Below are 22,388 nucleotides of genomic sequence, written 5' to 3' on the forward strand. Positions count from 1 at the left end.
GTTGTCATCGTGCCCCTGCAGCTGGGTTAACCGTTGCAGACGTAGGAGGGGTAAAATGGATAAAGATTCACAGGTGTTGATTACACAATCACGGTGCTTTGACTACACATATGAACGAAATAAAAACAAACGCAGATGGACGCAGAGGAGAGAGATATTTATCCGGCGTATCGATTCACACACCCAAAACACATTCACTAGACCCACCTGCTGTATATCCAGGTTGGTGATGTCCATGTGCACCAGGCAGCCCTCTACACTCTCCATCATACCATTTTCCTGGAAGTAACTGAGGAGGTCCCTCATGACGGGCGCCGTCAGGCAGCCGATCCTCTCGCTCAGAATGTACGGCTCCAGACTCTCCAAGAAGACGCCTTTAGCCACCGAGTTCTCCACCAGCCTCGAGTAGATCTGGTTAAACAGCAGGTCCCTGAAAAACAACGTGTATTCGATGTGAGAAGTCAAACAAATTCTTTATTCATCCCAAGTGGGTGGAGTATAAGCTAGACACAGTAATAACCGAGGCTAATAAATAAGCTAGCATTAAGCAGACGTTTATACACAGTTAAAATACAGTGAAGACAAAACCTTTAAGAATACCAACATCTTTTTCCCAGACACCAAACAGAGGTTGTGTCCATGTTGATTCAGGATGTGCTGGAAAATAATCACCTTCTCATAAAGATACTATAGAGATGCATGGAACAACTCCTCCTATAACGATAAATCATCCCAGGACTCCTACTGAACATGCTTTAAACACACTCAGTACTGTCTGTCTTTATTCATCTACTCTGAATCTCACCGTCACCTATAGTTTGTTTATTAGGGACCGACATTCATAACGCTAAATTGTGAGAACGTCTCTTGTTAAACACGACATTATAACTAATAACTATTATAACAATTAATAAACTAATGATGAGAAATCAAAATGTTGAGGTCTGAGATCAGAACAAAATCTCCATTTGGTCCCAAAATATGCCCATATTATGGCATCTTGAATGGAGGGTTGCATCCGACTGGAAAAAAATTAATTATATTTAGCTAATTTTTAACTAAAAGCATAACTAGGGAATGTCTTATAGAAATAATTCCAGTTAAACATAACATTAAAATTTTATGCTATGAAACTTCTTCAGTAGTCAGTACTGTGTCACATGCTGCTCCTGCAGTGCTACCTGATCAAAGTACAAACCAGGATTATTGTCCACTAATCGTCATTCAAGCACACACACACACTTTTACTTCAAATCATCTTACCACTCTTCAGATATTCTACACAACCCTTCTCTAAAGTGTTAGCGCAGTATTCCGTATAATAAACACACAAACCTGAAGCCTTTCGGCGGAGGTGATGTTCATCATGCACCTGCCATACAGGACAAATGAGGCACTCTCTGACATGAAAAGGAAGTGACCTATAGTATTCTGGGAAACCATTAACCTTTTCTGATCTACATTAAGGTCTTCGACTTGTAAACTGCAGACAGATCGTAATGCCACAGAGCAAACCCGACTGAGTCACTCCTGCCAGTCAGAATCCGTTTCCCTGGAAAGGCTTCTGAATAAGACGCAGAGCCGAATGGAAATGAAATGAAAAATATTTTCTGATTTATAAAAGCCTCTTTATGTAAAATAAAGGTGCGTTCAGAAATAAAATAAAAAAATCACAGTGTTAAGTAAAAATTGATTTTAACTGGAATATATAAGAAAACTATTCCTAGTTATGTTATAAGTTAAATATTATTACTTTTCTGAATGCTATTAGGGCAGCACATCTAAAACCTGGGGCCAAATGACCCCAAAATGGACCTTATACATTTTTTTTTTTTTTTTTCTGATCCTGAAACCTCAATATTTTGATTTCTTCTCATTAGGATACAGTCACAAATCCACATTCAGTAAATGTATCAGTATAGAGTCACTTGATGGTGTCAATGAACTAGCAGTAAACTAGTTCATTAAGTTGACTTGTCGGCGCTAACCCAGCCACTAAAGAGTTAACTCTCAGTGCCGGTCCCAAGCACGGGTTAAATGGGAGGGTTGCGTCAGGAAGGGCATCCGTGGTAAAACCCTGTATCGAATCGGAACATGCGGACCGAATGATCCGCTACGGTGACACCAAACAGGAAGCATCCAAACAAACAAACGATACAGAACTAATAAATTCTGTATGGATTGAGTTGCCAGACAGCTATACCTAATAATCTGACAATTATTAGGCAATTATTATTATCTGACATACATACATAAGGAACATTGCACACATATTTTGTTTTAGACAAATGTGAAAACGTATACAGTGCTCAAATCGTTCAGCTCTTCTTTACAGCATTGCGTTTCTAAGCAGAAAGCCTTTCAGAGGCTTAAAAATAATGCGCAGTTTTTCAACAAAAATCACAAAGGAGGAAAAAACAGAGAATTAGGTAATTGTGACAATCCAAACCCAATCCAAGACTTTTCTTTACTATACATATGGGAGGGAAGAGATAAGAGAGAGAGAGACTACAGAGTTAACAAGGAAAGGATAGAGGAGATAATGAGGGAGAGAGAGAGAGAGAGAGAGAGAGACTCTGAGATGGTGTTGAGGTTGATAATGAATCCAGCGAGACATACGGATAGTTTGACACCAGCAAACTTCAAGCGTCAAACTTCTACTTGCAGTCCCAGACAACACGCAACAGTGACTCTGTCAGTTACAGACACTGCTCTGTAGTCATGCATTGTTATTTCTGTGAAGTATTTCAACGGAGTGAAAATACGATAATTCAATATCCACAACAGTCACTTCGCATATCACGATTATAATAAAATTCATTAACATTTTGTCATTTTATTTTAAAATGTCAGTAAAAGAGCAAATTTCAGACTTTCAACAGGATCAATATTTCTTTCTGTATTTAAAAAAAAAACATTTATTGTGTGAGAGTTTTATTTTCGATTATAAATAATTATGCTTAGTCAGTAGCACATCTTGTCCATTTTGTGTTAATGGCTATACAATTTATTTCTGCTTAAATGTAGAATTGCAGCATAAAGGTTAATTAACTCGGTTTATCAGAGGCCAAAAAATGTAATTTGTGCCTGTTTTTGTTGTTTCCGTGTTCTGCATTGAATTTCTTTGTCATGTCGGAGTCCACAGTGGTGATTAATGGCTCTTATGAAAGTAGACACTCAGCACTTTGTAGTTGTTCATAAGTATTTCTGCCAATAGAGGCAATATATTCAAAGTAAATTGTTGATATCAAACCCATTTCTGCTCACCCAAGTGTTTGTTCATAAGCATCTACAATTTGAAGGTGTTCATCTTCAACCACTAAAATTCTGTCTAAGGTTCTCCAGCAGAGGGAGAGACACAGGTCTCACACTGAAAGTCCTGACTCATTTTATATCAGACTCACAGCCAGAAAATCCTTCATTTGTTTACATTGATTGAAATGTCTGATAATCTGATAAGTCGATTCCAATGATGTGCCTCCTGGTGGACCTGCATCAGACTCTGATTGTCATGGCCCGGGTTTCGATTCCTGGGCATTGAAGAGTTAACTCTCAGCGCTGGTCCCAAGCCCAGATAAAATGGGAGGGTTGCGTGAGGAAACCTGTGCCAAAACAAAACATGCAGACCAAATGATCCGCTTTGGTGGACCTGAACAGGGAGCGGCTGAAAGAACAACAACAACAACTGGGAAAAATTCATCCAACCTAAGGTAATCTATTTGAAGGACCAGTACACCCATTTAGTGAATATTAATGATGAGAAAGTTTCTGCTATTTACTCAGTAAACAGAGAGACTCTCGTGTTCATCCCATACCTCCTTCACTATCAGTGTTTTAATTGGGCACGCAATTCATTCTACTGGGAGTTTCTTTGAGATCCAAACTCCACATAAAAACGAAAAAAAAAAAGTTTTTGCAAAATATCCTGTCTAGTTTCACAAGAATCTAGTAATTATGTCAATAAACGTGACCAAGGGCAACTTGACTCACATCAAACGCAGACCTATCCTGTAGCCCGTCGGCAAAAACAGGATATTCCATCAATATTGAATGCGACCTTCAACATTCTGAAAGTTGTGGCCAGAAAAGTGTATAAAAGATATCAAATACTAAATGTATAAATGTGTTAAATGTATGTTTAAAAATGTATATACACCTCCCTAGTCGTGGCCTTACACACAGATTATACAGTTACATGTACTGAACTCAAAGAGCACTGATCCAGGGTCAGTCCCTGTAATCTAATACCGTATTGCCAAAAGTATTGGGACACCCCTTCAAATCATTGAATTCAGGTGTTGTTTTCCAGGGGTTGGACTCGGCCCCTTAGTTCCAGTGGTAAGGAACTCTTAATGATTCAGCTTCATACCAAGACATTTTGGACAATTTCATGCTCCCAACTTTGTGGGAACAGTTTGGGGATGACCCCTTCCTGTTCCAACATGAGTGCTAGGTCCATAAAGACATGGATGAGTGAGTTTGGTGTGGAGGAACTTCACAGAGTCCTGACCTCAACCTGATAGAACACCTTTGGGATGAATTAGAGCGGAGACTGTGAGCCAGACCTTCTCGTCCAACATCAGTGTCTGACCTCACAAGTTCGCTTCTAGAGGAATGGTCAAAAACACACTCCTAAACCTTGTGGAAAGCCTTCCCAGAAGAGTTGTAGCCCTGCAAAAGGTGGGCCAACTCTATATTATGTTCATGTGCATGTAAAGGCAGGCGTCCCAAAACTTTTGCCAACATAGCGTATCTCTGACTGTGTAGAAAAAATATCCCAGATCATTTGACTAGTATTCTCATTACCGTGCTCTACCTTACACCAGCACAGATAAGGCATGAGAGAACATGAGGAACAAGGGCATCTAATTACACACAAGGTGTTTACATGACAAACATGATTCTCTCTAGAGAGAAAAATTTAACACATACTGGGATCTGGCTGTGAAACCAAGACAAGCCCTAGCAGCCAAGAGCACATTTTCACAGCAGATCAGCGTAAAAGGGAAGCGGAGTGAGAGTGTGTGTGTGTGTGTGTGTGAGAGAGAAAGTGTTACTAGCTATCACCAAAATGCAGATGAAACAGGGACAGATGGAGAGGGATGGGGGGAAGGGGGGGATGATGATGAAATGTGAGGGAGAATTTCTACTCTTCCCAAACTCAAGCTGATGTTCAGGACATTAACGAGCATATCTGTATGAGCTTAGCCTCCGGTTACTGTGCATGTGTTAGAGGAGAGAGAGAGAGAGAGAGAGAGAGAGACAGAGAGAGAGAGAGATTTCTCCTGTCAAATTAATGTACTCTAAATACCATCACTTCACTATATGAAACATTTGCACCCACTGCATCACTCCTGTGATCATCATGGTTTCAGATGCCAACATTTCCTGACAGATCAGAGCCTATGACTTGTTACACAACATAACCGCAACCTATTAAGTGCAATTTTTACCATACTATATGCCTTTTTTGCAGATATTTCCCAACATAACTGAGGAAAATCTTGCTGTTCCAGACAGTTCTGTCTCATATCCACTGGCACAGCGCCTTCATAAAGCTGTTATACGTGTCCGTAAACAGCTACATGTTAACTGGCTAAATCATTAGCTACCTACTTTCTGTGAGGATTCCACATGAACGGCTAACTCTAATTAGCATGTACTGCTCTGTGAGGGAATGTTCATGGTTAAGCAGAAATCTAATCATATTAGATTTTTTTATATTGAATACATGATAAGGTTAATATTATTAATATTTTTCTGCAATTTCCTCTGTCATTGTGCCTTTACAATGTCCATAAAGGCTAATGTTTATGTTTCTCAATATAGCAGAAACCACACATTTTCGTGTTTGTAGTTGGCGCCAAGTTCAATTAAAGCCATGCTGAGCTTTTTTTCGTATTATACAAAACACGTCTGAGGAAAATGTTAATGTTCTCAATATTTTTGTGTAATTTCCACCGTCACTGTGCCTTTACAACATCATATACACTGTCACATAAAGATGAAACAGCCCGGTGTTAGCTAGCTAAGACTAATAAAGGCTAATGGCGGCGTTTCTCAATACAGAGGAACCCATAACTGTTCAGTTTGTAGTGGATGCTGTCTAGTTAGTGTCATTTTAATCATACAAAGTCTTTAGTATTTAATACTTTACTAAAACATCTGAGGTAGATATTGATGTTCCCGACTTTTGCAAGAACCTCGCTCTGTTCGAGTCTAGTTCAGGATTTCTCAAATTTTTTGTTCAATTAATCTGCCTTTACATTTACGTTTGCAGGAAAGATTTAATGTCTCTCTGCTAGCTAGGCAGCTAGGTAAGCTGTTATGTGCAAGTCATTAGCTAGCACATTCATTAATTACACACTGGTTTGTCTATTAAATGGCAATGGGAGCTCATCTTTACAGCTGTTTCCACAGAAACGTGTAGTATGCACACCAACCAAGCATTACATTATGACCGCCTGCCTAATATTGTGTTGGTCCCCCTTTTTGCTGCCAAAATAGCCCTGACCTGTCATGCACTGTGTATTCTAACACCTTTCTATCAGAACCAGCATTAATTTCTTCAGCAATTTGAGCAACAGTAGCTCGTCTGTTGGATCGGATCACACGGGCCAGCCTCCACTGAGACTTGGCCGTCCATGACCCTGTCACCGGTTCACCACTGTTCCTTCCTTGGACCACATTTGATAGATACTGACCACTGCAGACCGGGAACACCCCACAAGAGCTGCAGTTTTGGAGATGCTCTGATCCAGTCTTCTAGCCATCACAATTTGGCCCTTCATCAAACTTGCTTAAATCCTTACCCTTGTCCATTTTTCCGGCTTTGAGGACAAAAGGTTCACTTGCTGCCTAATATATCCCACCCACTAACAGATGAGGAGATCATCAGTCTTATTCACTTCACCTCTCAGTGCTCATAATGTTATGCCTATTTATACAAGTATATGTGTATTCATGCAATATAATAATAATAATAATATTTAATAGAAGTGTAGTGTAATATAGTGTATCCTATATATAGGGCACCATTTTGTTCTCTGCAGAATATCATAAATATTCCAGCATTTCAATCAGAGAGGCATAAGAAGAGCATCATCTCTACCCTCCTGAAGGACACAATGCAATCATTTGGGCCGTTTCTGTGATACCAAGATTCAATATTCACACAGGTTTAATATCTAGCTGAAGTGGCTCATATCTTCTTGTGAAATAAAACACGATACGTTCTGAAACCGTTGTGGGTTCAGGTAAAGGCAAATACTAATATATTTGGACAGTGAACTGTCCTTTATACTGAAATTAAACAACAATATAGGTGACACTGCTGATAGAACTCTTAAGACATATCCACTGTGCTCGTGATTTGTGTAGCTGGATGTGTGAGTGTTTATTGGTCTTAACAGCCATGTGATCCGTCGGCAAGAGAACAGATTTGTAGTATATATTTAGAAATAGCGAACAGCTTAGCCTTTCAGTCAAACGAGTGGTGGTGATGTTCCGGCTAGAAATCATTCCAAGCGTCTGTTAACAAAGTACAGCCATGCAAAAAAAGAAAAGTTTAACAAACAATATGTGGCAACTACAAGACACTTTTGTCACTATATATATATATATATATATATATATATATATATATATATATATATATATATATATATCACATTTATTATTATTATTAACAAATAATGACTTTCAGTGGCTTAGAAAACAGTGGCTTTATAATCCGATCACCTTGACCTTCCAAAACAATGCTTCGGACCCAGAGACTGAAGTACCCTAAGTACCCTTTTGGAGAGCCCTTTAAATATCCTCATGGGCCATATGAAAAAGTCTGATCTGAGAACAGCTGGAGACTGGAGGTTAATAAAAGCAGAGTGTCAAGAGCTGAACATCCCACTGCTCTCGGAGCTCAAGTTCAAGAGGAGCAATTAAAGCAACGAGGTGTCAGAAAGTGCTCCAGGGACTCGCTGGGGGTGTGTGGTAGTTAAAGGAAATCGTTTCTTTCTTGTTCTTGTACAGAACCCATGGGGCGCTGAGCTACAGACGTAGATATGTGCGTGTACATACAAGCGCTCTTGCTAACACTTCACACGCAAGCTAACTGACAAGCGCTAAAGATCTCGGCTGCTTATTAAGGCTCGGAAACGGCACCGTTTCTGCCGGAGACAACTCGTGCAGACTTTCTGTTACCTGCTGCTCACTTTCTAATTTCAGCCTACGACAATTATGACTACAAACACACACACGGACGGGGGAAAGACAGATAAACTGCACGTGACAGGAGGAACGAGCGACTCAAAGCAATCCTGAACTCATTAACATGGAGGACTTTTAAACTCCTCTTGGAATGTTTAGACAGACCAGTGAAAGATCGCATAAAAGCTCAGGTTGTGATGTCACAAATTAAAGGAGAAGTAATTTGTTCCATCCAGCAGTAAAAGTAAGGATGGCGTTTAGTGTGACTACATATACTACGACTACATATATTTACAAAGACATAAAACTTCCACATGCAGCAACTCCAGAGCGCTCATCCTTCTCCACATTAATAAACACTGGGTCTGTAGCTCCGCCTACTTCACGCATTTTGTCCTGGAAGTGAACTTCTCCTTTAAGATTATGGACGATATGCAAATTATTTGCCTTTAGTTGATGGTTTAGCAAGCTAGCTAGATAACTTAAAAATGTAGTCAATGTATAAAATTGTGGTCAGTCTGGTGAAGTTTTTATAGCAGTTCTGGCTGCTGAGAAATAAACCAGGCTCAGATTTTAGTTCAGAAGATGCGTCTTATTTACATACTCATTAATATTCATAGATCGTGCTGTATGTAATGAGGTTAAATGTGTAGAGATGGGTTTTTTTTTCCAGTCGTTTCTTGGCTATAAAATCGTATTAAAAATGTATTATTCTGATTTATAATGTCTTCAGATTGGAGTTGAAGGTAATGTTGTTTTTGTGCTGCATAAATCTGACCTATATAAATCTTCTATGACTTACACTCACTGTGTTACAAGTGAGTGTGTGTGTGTGTGTGTGTGTATAAGAGAGAGAAAGAGCTGTAGGGTGTTTTTAGTGTTGGACGCATGACTTACGTCCTCTGCAGGAGTAGACAGTAATCCACTACGACAGGAATCATGTCCTAAAGAGACAGAGGGAGAAAGAGTGTGTTGTGTGAGGAAGGAGCTGACATTACTGCTGCTTCTGGTTCATGACTGACTCTCGCTAACGATAAACCTTAAGCCCGTAAAACCGAATTAAATTACACAAATGCAGTCAGTCAGCCATGATATTTGCTATTGAAACATGATAGTATGGATCTTTAGCTTCAATCTTGAATTTATCAACATTTTATCCTTCCATATTAAAAGATAACTTAAATTCGCATCGTCTTTAAAAACATCTTCTGTTATATTTTTGGGGAGTAAATATGATCTGGAAATTGAACAGTAGATCAAGAACAGAAGAAACCAAAAAAACGATAATCTTTCAGAGAGAAATAAAAAATAAGACAATGTTATTAGTGTTAAAATGGGTAAATATTTTACACTGTTAATAATAGTGTTATAAACACTGTTAATAAATGTAAATACCTAATGAAATAAATCATTAAAACCCAGGGGAAATGTTTAGCTTGGTTACATGCCATTTTAATGTGGCTATTCTATCAATCAGCAGGAAGACTGAAAATCAGATTGTTTTTATTATAAAAAGGTAGCTGTTAAACTTCAACACTGGAGATATAAATCAAGACTATTGAAGCAAAACCACCATGGAAGCCAAAAACATTTCCCTTAAAGCCATAAGCTCAAGCACACAGCTGTACATTTACAAGTAGAAGTACCTAGATAGTTGATCAACATAAATATCTAGCCTTTATCTATAATAAATAATAAGCTATAAGAGTTTCCACAGCCTCCTCTACCTGGAAGTGTTGCTCCAGCAGCTGGATCTTGCCCTGCTCGGGACACTTCTTCAGCGAGCGCTCTACATACTGGAACAAGATCTCCACCATCTGTGATGAGACGAGAGAAACCAGTTTCCTTCTTTCCTTTCCTTTCACACGGATCAGTATGACGAGCTCGCATTCACACCCCACAAAATATAGGTATTTAAGTGAAATTTCATGACCCACATTTCACCTGCTGTCTGCTGATGGAGTCGTATTAAATCTAATGCTTTATTTAAGAGGTCTTAATGCCACTTTAAATGCAGGTTAAGAGCAAACGTGCAGTGATGACACGCTTTTCAGGCTTCCCTAAAACTGTGTTAGATGTGCAAGCGAGAGTCAATGCATCTATTTTATCTACTGAAATCATTCAGTCACACATTCCGTACGAATTTTATTTTAAATTGTTTTAATTGAAGAGTCTTGATTGTGCAGCCTGTAGTTTCAATGCAATGTGTTTGTACAGAAACTTTCCCCTACATTACAGATGCTGTACATCTGTGTGTTAGGAATTTGAGGTATAGTGAGGTATAGTTGTACATCTATGTATTAGGGATTTGAGGTATAGTGAGGTATAGCTGTACATCTATGTGTTAGGAATTTGAGGTTTTGTTAGGTACAGATGTACATCTGTGTGTTAGGAATTTGAGGTATAGCTGTACATCTGTGTGTTAGGAATTTGAGGTATAGTGAGGCACATCTGCGTTTTAGGAATTTGACGTATAGTGAGGTATAGCTGTACATCTGTGTTAAGAATTTGAGGTATAGTGAGGTATAGTTGCACATCTGTGTTAGGAATTTGAGGTATAGTGAGGTATAGCTTTACATCTATGTGTTAGGAATTTGAGGTTTTGTTAGGTACAGCTGTTCATCTGTGTTAGGAATTTGAGGTATAGTGAGGCACATCTGTGTTAGGAATTTGAGGCGCAGTGAGGTATAACTGTACATCTGTGTGTTAGGAATTTGAGGTATAGTGAGGTATAGCTGTACATCTGTGTGTTAGGAATTTGAGGTATAGCTGTACATCTGTGTGTTAGGAATTTGAGGTACACTGAGGTATAACTGTACATCTTTGTGTTCCGAATTTGAGGTATAGCTTTACATCTATGTGTTAGAAATTTGAGGTTTTGTTAGGTACAGCTGTTCATCTGTGTGTTAGGAATTTGAGGTATAGTGAGGTACATCTGCGTTAGGAATTTGAGGCGCAGTGAGGTATAACTGTACATCTGTGTGTTAGGAATTTGAGGTATAGTGAGGTATAGCTGTACATCTGTGTGTTAGGAATTTGAGGTATAGTGAGGTATAGCTGTACATCTGTGTGTTAGGAATTTGAGGTACACTGAGGTATAACTGTACATCTATATGTTCCGAATTTGAGGTATAGTGAGGTACAGCTGTACATTTGTGTTATAAATTTGAGGTATAGCTATACATTTGTGTGTTAGGAATTTGAGGTATAATGAGGTATAGCTGTACATCTGTGTGTTAGGAATTTGAGGGATAGCTGTATGTATGTGTGTTAGGAATTTGCAATACACTGAGGTATAGATGAAAAATTGAAGATAAGTGAGGATAAGATCACTTAAAGTTAGTGAAAAAAAAACTTGGGATCATCTTAACGAACATCTTAATCTATCAAGACTCAGGAGCTGAAATCTCATGTGATTAAGGGTGAGCTAACTTAGCAAGTGTTAGCTAGCTATCTAGCTAGCTGTCTGATATGCAGAGGGAGATAAGGGTGTGTCCAAATCGCATCTTCACGCATAATGCTACATATTCATACATCCTGGCTCTTTCAATTAAGCGTAATGTGTAGTGATTTAGTGATGTTTTTGTAGCATTGTAGATTTTTTAATGGCATTTTAATGACACTTTCAGGGGGAGGTTAATGGAAAGATTCTGCCTTCATTTATCCGTGCATGGGTTTGAGTGAGTTTTGTCCCGATGTTAGTGACAGCCAGTTCCCATCTGCTCTCTCCCTCTCTCTCTCTCTCTCTCTCTCTCAATTCACACAACAGCAAATGTCCTTGAAGGGCGTTAACAAGCAAAAACAGTTCTTGGATGCTTTTAAAACTTCTCAGGTTGAGTCACTTGGCAGCCTGTCATTCAGTCGCTCAATTTTTTATGGCTAATTAGCTCTTTCAGAACCTGTGGCGTTTATACGTTACGGCAGGTGTTACCTTGTCAGCCACCACTCCCTTCCGCTTGGCAGGGTCGCCGAACAGACCTGCGATGTCCATCAAAACAGGAAGAACATTACTGTAACGTCCAAACGAGGCAAAACCAAAGCGGAGTGCATGGAGAGTGTATTTAGGAGCTATGAAGTTTCTAAATATTTCACATTAGTGGAAATCTCAGCCTTGTATTATAGAAGATACTACACCTGTAAACAGAAAGCTAAAGACAATTGTAATTATATTGTATTGTGTAGCTGGAAAGGATGGGAATTCCTTGGCTCTAATAAACAGCAAAAATATTATTGTCACATTTAAACAAATATTTATAAATCGCAACTATTACTGTCTTTGAATTGTTTAACTGTAAAAGGTTTCAGAAACATTGCTCTGACCATCATACACCGATCAGGCATAACATTATGAGCACTGAGAGGTGAAGTGAATAACACTGATGATCTCCTCATCATGGCACCTGTTAGTGGGTGGGATATATTAGGCAGCAAGTGAACATTTTGTCCTCAAAGTTGATGTGTTAGAAGCAGGAAAAATGGACAAGTGTAAGGATTTGAGCGAGTTTGATGAAGGGCCAGATTGTGATGGCTAGACGACTGGATCAGAGCATCTCCAAAACTGCAGCTCTTGTGGGGTGTTCCCGGTCTGCAGTGGTCAGTATCTATCAAAAGTGGTCCAACAGTGGTGAACCAGAGACAGGGTCATGGGCGGCCAAGGCTCACTCATGTACGTGGGGAGTGAAGACTGGCCCGTGTAATCTGATCTAACAGACGAGCTACTGTTGCTCAAATTGCTGAAGAAGTTAATGCTGGTTCTCATAGAAAGGTGTCAGAATACACAGTGCATGATGGAGTCAGGGCTGTTTTATCAGCAAAAACGGGGACCAACACAATATTAGGCAGGTGGTCATAATGTTATGCCTGGCCGGCGTATACTCACGATACGTTCAACTCTATTTTAAGAACGAATGAAGAACTCACCCAATACTGCTTTGGCTGTGCCTTCATGGAACGACCAGGCTAAAGAAAGCGCCTCTGTAAACTTCTCCTGCTTCAATAAATGATCAACGCGCTGCAAAGAAACTGGTGAATTACTACAGAGCTCCAGTCTCGTAAAAGAAAAAAAATATAAACCTTAAACATCCACCACCTACCTCTCTCCAGTTTCTGAGGGTCATAACATGGACAGACTGCACGAGACAAAACAAACATGATTCAGATACAGCCGAGAGAAAATGCGTGCATACTCAAATATTTCAGACATTTCTGAATGACTTCTTCACGCTTCTTTCTCCGGCTTCGTAGCACTCGCTCGACACAGATAACGACATGGAAAAGAAATTGGCAAGAAAACGCAAATGACAAAAAAGCAGCAAATAATCATCGAAATGATAATAATAATGTGGTTTTAATTTATTACACTGACTGTCCGAGAAATAATTTAAATGACTCGCTCTATAATTCGTTTTTTTTCCTATTCAATTATATTTAGTGATTAAATATACGACCTCTTTGTGACCTTTCTGCATAACTAAATCCGAGCATTAATAGGAAAAGGAAATGTCGTATTAAACGTCTGTCAATATACCTGTTCGGACCGGCCGAGCTTCACTGATATTCACGCTTTATAAAAGGTCAGTGTTTTCTGTTTAACGGCTCGTAGAGGCTGATTTGCTCATTTGTACTGACTTTTGATGACGGCTTAAGCGTTTGAACTTTCCGTGCTTGGATATTATTAGGACTTAAAAACAGCCAACCTTAATGAATAAATTACACAGACAGATGCTGAGTGCAATATTTAATCTATATGTAGAAACAGGGACAGGTGGCTATTAAGATATTCCTGGAGAGGTGATGTGTTTAATTACAAGAAGCACTGACGAAGTGGCAACAGAAAGAGGGATGTCCTTATAAAAAGTTCTAGAAATTCGGTATATTTATAACCACCCACACCTTTCCTGTGTTGTGGGTGTGTACGTAAGGAGCGCTAATTGGCTGACAAATTGGAAGACGATGGAGAACCTCGATATCATGATAATATTGCAAACTGTGATAAAGCAATTAGGTTGAGCAATTAGGATACGATACGAGTGCTCGTCTCCGTTTTCTACACTGTACGTTGTGATTACAGTGACCCACTGACACTTTAACAAGAAGCACTCTTTCTCTCCTTGCCTGTTTCACTCCCTCTCAGGTAACTGGCAGTTCACGGAGGGGCGGCAAGGCGAGCAGACCTCGATGAATATTCACACGATTCACATTATGCATGCTGTCGAATTAGCATAATTGCAGTGGCGTGTGCCAAAAGCTCAGCGAGACGTGATGGAGGAGTCGGCCAGAAACCACAGTCTACCCCCTTCATTTAGCTTAGAATTTCTATCTACTACACCTAAACACAATCAGTACACAGCCTGCTCACTGAAAACAACATCACAAACAAAACGGTGAGAAAGAAAAAGGGGCACTTTTTAATGAGCGGCAGTGTTAAAGACCTGCAACCTCCCAAGTAAAAGTTAAACTATCTCTTATGTTGAAGTTAAGTTTGGTGTTTTTTTTTTTACAGCCATACTTTTGTTCCCAGGTAGACGATCTGGCCTCCGTAGCTGCACACAGACTGATAACACGCCTTCTCTCCCACCAAAGCCTGCAGAATGAAAAGATCACAGAGATAAATACGATATCTGTATTACTAGTGTCTATATAACTAAGTGACGCAAAGGACGTGTAGCCTGTGGACCTGTCAGTACCAGTGAAGGAGGCGTGGCCTCTGTCTGTCAGTCACAGTGAATGTGGTGTGGTCTCTATGTTTGTTAGTCCCAATGAAGGTGTAGTGACCTCCATGTGTATCAGTCAAGGTGTATAAGGTGTTGACTCACAGTGTGGTCTCTGTGTCTGTCAGTGACAGTGAAGGAGGCGTGGCCTATGTGTCTGTCAGTCACAGTGAAGGAGGTGTCGCCTCTGTGTGTATCAGTCAAGGTGTATGATGCGTTGACTCTGTGCCAGTCAGTCACAGTGAAGGAGGCGTGGCCTATGTGTCTGTCAGTCACAGTGAATGTGGTGTGGTCTCTGTCAGTCACGGTGAAGGAGGCGTGGCCTATGTGTCTGTCAGTCCCAATGAAGGAGGCGTGGCCTCTGTGTGTATTAGGCAAGGTATATGAGGTGTTGATTCTGTGCCAGTCAGTCAAAGTGAAAGAGGCGTGGCCTGTGTCTGTCAGTCACAGTGAAGGAGGTGTGGCCTTTGTGTCTGTCAGTCACAGTGAAGGAGGCATGGCCTATGTATCTGTCAGTCACAGTAAAGTAGGCGTGGCCTAAGTGTCTGTCAGTTACAGTGAAGGAGGGGTGGCCTATGTGTCTGTCAGTCACATGGAAGGAGGCGTGGCTTCTGTGTGTATTAGGCAAGGTGTATGAGGTGTTGATTCTGTGCCAGTCAGTCACAGTGAAAGAGGCGTGGCCTGTGTGTCTGTCAGTCACAGTGAAGGAGGTGTGGCCTCTGTGTCTGTCAGCCAAAGTGAAGGGAGAGTGACCTGTGTTTGTCAGTCTCGATGAACGAGGAATAGCCTCTTTGTCTGTCAGTCACTTCATAGGAGGCGTGGTCTCTATGTCTGTCAGTCACTTTGAGGGAGGTGTCGCCTCTATGTCTTTTAGTGATAGTCTGTCAATCATGTATCAAGATGTGTATATTAATGTGTAACTTTAATGATACAGCAAAAGACAGCGCTGATCTTACTGTAGGTCAGACGGAGATACTAAATAAATATAGATAACGTAAGCAAGTTGTGCGTTTGCCAGTGACCACTACACTGCCATAGCTTACTGTACCATGTATGTTCATTTCAGATGTCTTTATTAGAGCTCTATTAAATATAGAGCTGATAAATCTCGTCACCCTCTGGGTGTTACTCACCAGGGCCTGGCTGACGTTGCCTCCTGTAGCAAGCGATTTGAAATGACTGCTGTTGTAGACGAGCTGCACCTCGGCCAGGTCCAGAGTTTCCAGCTCCTCCTGACTGGGCCGATCCACCACGTGCAGCTTCTCTCCACTGTCCATCAACACCAGCGTGCGAGGATTCAGCCACTGAGGGAGACAGAAAAAGAAGTTACAGGTTCAACAAACACAGAAAAACTTAAAGGAGTTTTAGCTTGCACCTCCATAAAATGTGTATGAAAAGTGGATTGGATAAAAATGTATTCTGTTGTTAATATGTATACTATTTTATAACGCTGTGATAGATCATTTCCAACCTATCCTCCACCTCTATAAGACCCACTTTCATTAAAAAGTGATAAAGGAAAGACATAAAAATCGCCAGAGGCACCCACTGTGTTGGCTGGTGAAGGCTTCTGCTTTATAAACAGAACAGGATCGTTCACAGCACAATGCTGGAACAATTCTATTTGTGTGTGTGAGTAAGTGTGTGCGAGTGTGTGTGTGTAAGATGTGTTTAATGTGTGAATTTGATCACAGAGGCGAAGGCCGGAGGGATGTACTCACTGTCAGACTGATAAGGTCACAGTTGAGTTGGAGCTGTCGCTGTTTGATGACATGGACAGTTCCAGATTCGTCCTTCTTCACCTGCAAACACACACACACACACACACACACAACTGTCAATCAAATCCTCTTTAAGCATCCTACATTACCAGTGATAGCATGTGTTAATGTTTATCAGTGTCTATCACCATGAAGGGATTTCATTCTCTAATAACATCACACTTGGGTTCGATTTCGATCTTGCTCAACCTTGTAAAGCTGTGCATTCTGATTTCCAGTAATAATGCTTTCCAATCATGATTAGAATTTTAAGAATTATTCGTTTCATACACTATGCAGGATTAATTCAAGTGCAAAAGCTTTACAATAACAGTTTTATAGAAAATGACAGCTGAAACATATACTGATAAAACTCTATGCCTCTATTTTGCTCTATGCCTTTATTATTTTATTTTTTTTACAAATACACTATCAAATCTGAAAGTCTTTTTATTATTCAAAAAAGCACAGGGGTGCAAATTAATTAGTTAACCATTTCAGCCTAGAACGTGTTGGAGCTCTGGAGCTGCGGCTAAATCTCTGAAGGTGTTCAATTAAAGGAGAAGTTCATTTCCAGAACAGAAATCTACAGATAATTTCCTCACCCCCTCGTCATCCAAGATGTTCATGTCTTTCTTTCTTCAGTCATAAAGATTTTTGAGGAAGACATGTCAGGATTTTTCCTCATATAATGGACTTCAATGGTGCCCGCGAGATTGAACTTCCATAATGCAGCTTAAATACAGCTTCAGAGAGCTCTAAACAATCCCAGCCCAGGAAGAAGGATCTTATCTAGCGGTCATTTTCTTAGAAAAAAAAAAAACTGCATACTTTTTAACCACAAAAGCTCGTCTAGCGCCAGCTCTGGGATGAGCGTCCGCGACGCTACGTACTACGTAATCACTTCGGAAGGTTACGCGTGAAGTAGGCGGAGCTACAGACTACTATTTACTAGTGTGGAGAAGGAGGAGCGATCCTCCTTCTCCATAAAAGTACACAATATTTTATTTTTCAAAGAAAATGACCAATGGTTTGGCTAGATAAGACCCTTCTTCCTGGGCTGGGATGGATTAGAGCTCTATAAAGCTGTATTTAAACTGCACTATGGAAGTTCAATCTTACGGGCACCATTAAAGTCCACTATATGGAGAAAAATCCCAAAATGTTTTCCTCAGACATTTACGACTGAAGAAAGAAAGACATGACCATCTTGGATGACGAGGGGGTGAGGAAATTATCTGTAGATTTCTGTTCTGGAAGTGAACTTCTCCTTTAACCAAGAAAACCTTGTGTTACAGGAGATTAATAACAAGATACAACATGTATAAATACATATACATATATATATACATATACATATATATATATATATATATATATATATATATATATATATATAGTATGTATATATATATGTATATACATATATATATACATATACATATATATATATATATATATATATATATATATATATATATATAGTATGTATAAATGGACTACACAACATCGTTATATTACATTACACCCTATTCAATGTGCATAGCTATACAATGAACAGGAATCCATTCCAGACTCCCGTGTGAATTATTCCTGCTTGAGGAACAGTGACAAAAACCATTAAAAACTAATCTGACACAGAAATTTGGTGTAGTTGTACAGAATCTCTCAACAGAGCTTGCCTTAGTATCTGTGAGTGTATAAAATGCTCATTATTCCTACCAGCAGGAAGTGGACAGTGTCTCCTCTACAGAAGGCGAGGATGGGGTTCACTGCTTTCTGTGCCGCTACAAACTGCCATGCCAACTGGGGCACGCTGGCAGGGTCTGTCTGCAGTCATAACAATAATAACAATAAAAAAAAAACACACAACCTGTCTGTCAAACAAAAGTACAGAGAAAGAGATAAAAAACGTAACCCTCACACCCAGGAACCAATCACGAAAGCACAAAGAGACGTATGCTAATGCACAGGCGACATGAGGGAAGTGGACAAAACTCTCCCTCTCTTTTTTTAAGAACAATCAGGCTCTGAGGGAATGAAGGACTCCAGACTGACTGGACGCCACTTATCATTCCAATACCGGCAGACATAAGCGTTCAGATCAAGCACCATGGCTTCACACGACGCTCTCGGTCCCTGGCAGTCTAATGGCGGTGGAGAAAGAAAGAGGGAGGGAAAAAAAGGCCTATTGAGGAAAATAATTATGCCTCTCTACAGAGCTCTACAGCTGAGAGACGATGATGCAGAGAGAATGAGAAAAGTGTCAGCACGCATTGTGCTCTTGGGTGGCTTCGTCTGACAGAAGGAAGAAAAAAAAGACAGAAAGAGCAAAAAAAAAGAGCGAAAGACAAAGAGAAAGAAAGTGATAGAAAGTGCCAAAGAGGTAAAAAAGGGAAATAAATGCGCTGTCTTTCAGTACAGATTTCACATCAAAATCTTTCTCTCTCACACACATACACACAAGAGGTGTGTGTTATATTACCCAGCTCTTACACACACACACACACACAGTAATGATGATTCTGCACAATACCTTGCCGTACGGAAAAGTCATCCAGACCTTTAGAGACGGCTTCAGTCCGATCACTAGAATCTGAGAGGGGGGGGGACAGACAGAGAGAGAGAGAGAGAGAGAGAGAGAGAGGAAAGAAAGTGTGAGAGAGAGAGAAAGACAGAGAGAGAGGGGGGGGGAGAAAGTGTGTGAGAGAGAGAGAGAGAGAGAGAGAGACTGCTGTTCATTAACAGTGTTCTCAGCCAGTGCAGGTGTTAATGTGAAGGAGAAACAGAAGAAGGTGTGTGTAAGCGTATCTGAGTGTTTAAGGAGGTAAGCAGGATTAGAAATGAATATCAGCAGGTGCTTGTTTATGATTGATCCACAAACAATTTCATTTCTCATAACATTTATGTAGCGGCACGTAATGGTGAAAGTTTATCTTATATATATATTGAGAGAGAGAGAGAGAGATAGGTAGTTCTGAAAAGTGAAGTATGTTTCTCTTTATGTATTTACATATTTTTTTGTTTACATTTACATATTTTATATACGTAACATGTATACCGATCAGGCATAACATTATGACCAACTGTCTAATATTGTGTTGGTCCCACTTTTGCTGACTCCATCATGCACTGTGTATTCTGACACCTTTCTATCAGAACCGTAGCAACGTCTGTAGCTCATCTGTTGGATCGGATCACACGGGCCAGCCTTCGCTCCCCACGAGCATCAATGAGCCTTGACCGCCCATGACCCTGTCTCCGGTTCACCACTGTTGGACCACTTTTGATAGATACTGACCACTGCAGACCGGGAACACCCCACAAGAGCTGCAGTTTTGGAGATGCTCTGATCCAGTCGTCTAGACATCACAATTTGACCCTTGTCAAACTCGCTCAAATCCTTACACTTGTCCATTTTTCCTGCTTCTAACACATGAACTTTGAGGACATAATGTTCACTTGCTGCCTAATATATCCCACCCACTAACAGGTGCCATGATGAGGAGATCATCAGTGTTATTCACGTCACCTCTGAGTGGTCATAATGTTATGCCTGATCAGTACATATATATATATATATATATATATATATATATACATATATACACACTGTACTTTGATACAAACTTTAATACATTTTTTACATATGTACTTTAATATACCAGATGTAAAAAAGGAGAAAAAAACTGCATTTAAAGCTTTCTTTATGACAGAGTTAATCTATATTGACAAGCTTCAATGCATAAACTAATGACTTAAATAGCAGACAGTTATTACAATTTCATTAAATCTAGACGCACCAATAGCTTACACACACACACACACACACACACACACACACACAACACTGCTGGAACTCTCCTGTACCATTCCTATTAACTTTTCTAGCACTCGCTCAATCAATAGGTTGTTTATATTGTCAGAAAACCCGACAGTGACATAGTGACATAGTGACATGACCACACCGGAGTTCTTTAGTGACAGACCTTTAGTGTAAGGATGTGTGTAAAAATTCTTTAAACCTTTCCTACTAGATACAAGAGACCATCTTCAGTGGTTTATGTGATATAAACATATAGTGAAGCTATTCTGATAAAAGCAATGTAATTTTCTTTAATATATATTAGTCATTAATATTTGAATGGAATTTTTTAATGAATCTGACATACCTAATGTCTAGGACAGTGAGAATATGTAGAATTATTATAGAGAGAATTAATGTGTGTGTGTGTGTGTGTGTGTGAGACCTTGGTGAGTGAGGCCATGGCCAGCAGGCAGTAGTGAGTGATGGGATGGTCTTTAAGCTCAGGGGCTGCATGCAGCGGCTCAACGCAGCACACCTCCCCCTTACTGCCACTGAACAAACACCGAGACTCGCACGTCCTCATCCCCATCACCCTCCTGCTGAGAAAAAAAGGTAAAAAAAAGAAAAGGAGTGAGACAAAATGAGAGCGCGAGGACAAATAAAATCATCAAGGCTTTCAGCAGTCTGCAGTCAAACCCATTACTCTGTGTGATAGCAGTGATCGGTAAATGACTCGCGGCTCTTCCATCACTCAGCAGCCACACAAACAAACACACACACACATACACTCACACACACACACATATGACCGAGAGATGATGCAGAACCAGCGGCACATAATTTCACGAAATGAAGAAATGTAAAATAAAAAAGCTCCTGGAGTAATCACATCTCCATTCTCACGGCATTGATTCAAAATTGATTGAGTATAAATAACTAGTGATCAATGGACTTTTTTCCTAACAAGGTACAGTTAGGGTTAGGAGCAGAGGGACGCTGGAAAATTAGGCTCTACTGCCTCCTGCTGGTCAAAAGCGTTATTTCATGTGGCAATAACAACGATGTGCTTGTATCTTTCTGAAACGATTAAATGGCTGTGGAGAGAGAGAGAGAGAGAGAGAGAGAGAGAGAGAGAGAGGGAAACCAGTCCTATTCAAGCAGACATACAAATCAAATTTAGCTTTAGATAGATAGATAGATAGATAGATAGATAGATAGATAGATAGATAGATAGATAGATAGATAGATAGATAGATAGATAGATAGATAGATGGATGGATATAGATAGATAGATAGATAGATAGATAGATAGATAGATAGATAGATAGATAGATAGATAGATAGATAGATGGATGGATATAGATAGACAGATAGATAGATAGATAGATAGATAGATAGATAGATAGATAGATAGATAGAGAGCTTTCCCACCTGAATGAGAGTTCAAACACAGACCCGCCGCTGTCGTTACACACAGCAAGCGTCGGTAGATCCGTGAACTGGAAGAAAGAAGAAAAAAGAACGTAATTTTGTAGAAAAGTTCCACGTGCACGTATGTCAGACGGTCACGTAATCTCTACCTTCACGTGCAAAATGGCCGTTCCAGGTGGGTGGGCATCGGTAATGGTGCGCAGGAGCTTCCCGTTAGCCAAATCCCACATGGTAATCTGAATAAATAGAGAGTGGACAGTGAAGTGTTAATGGTTAATGGTATCTAATGTAACCTGAATGAAAAGTCTCATATTTCAAATATTAACTTGCTGATAATGGGATTCTTAAAGTGTGTGTGTGTCTGTGTGTGTGTGTGTGTGTCTGTGTGTGTGTGTGTGTGTGTGTGTGTGTGTCTGTGTGTGTGTGTGTGTGTGTGTGTGTGTGTGGTACCTGTCCCTTAGCGAAGCCGCACAG

At 40.0% G+C, this 22,388-nt stretch overlaps 1 protein-coding gene across 2 annotated transcripts in view; it reads right to left on the minus strand.

The window, feature by feature from the left end:
• Positions 1-22,388, minus strand: part of vps8 (VPS8 subunit of CORVET complex) — a 129,730-nt gene that overhangs the window by 90,660 nt on the left and 16,682 nt on the right. For both annotated transcript variants that reach the window (XM_058380403.1, XM_058380402.1), the window contains exons 7-21: positions 22,365-22,388; positions 22,064-22,150; positions 21,915-21,982; positions 20,926-21,079; positions 19,212-19,271; positions 18,398-18,505; positions 16,637-16,717; positions 16,049-16,219; positions 14,714-14,788; positions 13,299-13,334; positions 13,126-13,216; positions 12,137-12,183; positions 9,933-10,022; positions 9,103-9,149; positions 208-430 (exon numbers count right to left, since the gene is read on the minus strand). The exon at positions 22,365-22,388 is cut by the window's right edge and continues 101 nt beyond it. In XM_058380403.1, the coding sequence (XP_058236386.1) occupies positions 208-430; positions 9,103-9,149; positions 9,933-10,022; positions 12,137-12,183; positions 13,126-13,216; positions 13,299-13,334; positions 14,714-14,788; positions 16,049-16,219; positions 16,637-16,717; positions 18,398-18,505; positions 19,212-19,271; positions 20,926-21,079; positions 21,915-21,982; positions 22,064-22,150; positions 22,365-22,388 (1,362 nt within the window). The remainder of the gene's footprint in view (positions 1-207; positions 431-9,102; positions 9,150-9,932; positions 10,023-12,136; positions 12,184-13,125; positions 13,217-13,298; positions 13,335-14,713; positions 14,789-16,048; positions 16,220-16,636; positions 16,718-18,397; positions 18,506-19,211; positions 19,272-20,925; positions 21,080-21,914; positions 21,983-22,063; positions 22,151-22,364) is intronic.

This window comes from Hemibagrus wyckioides, linkage group LG26 (genome assembly GCF_019097595.1).
Source record: "Hemibagrus wyckioides isolate EC202008001 linkage group LG26, SWU_Hwy_1.0, whole genome shotgun sequence".
Classification (NCBI taxonomy): Eukaryota; Metazoa; Chordata; class Actinopteri; order Siluriformes; family Bagridae; genus Hemibagrus; species Hemibagrus wyckioides.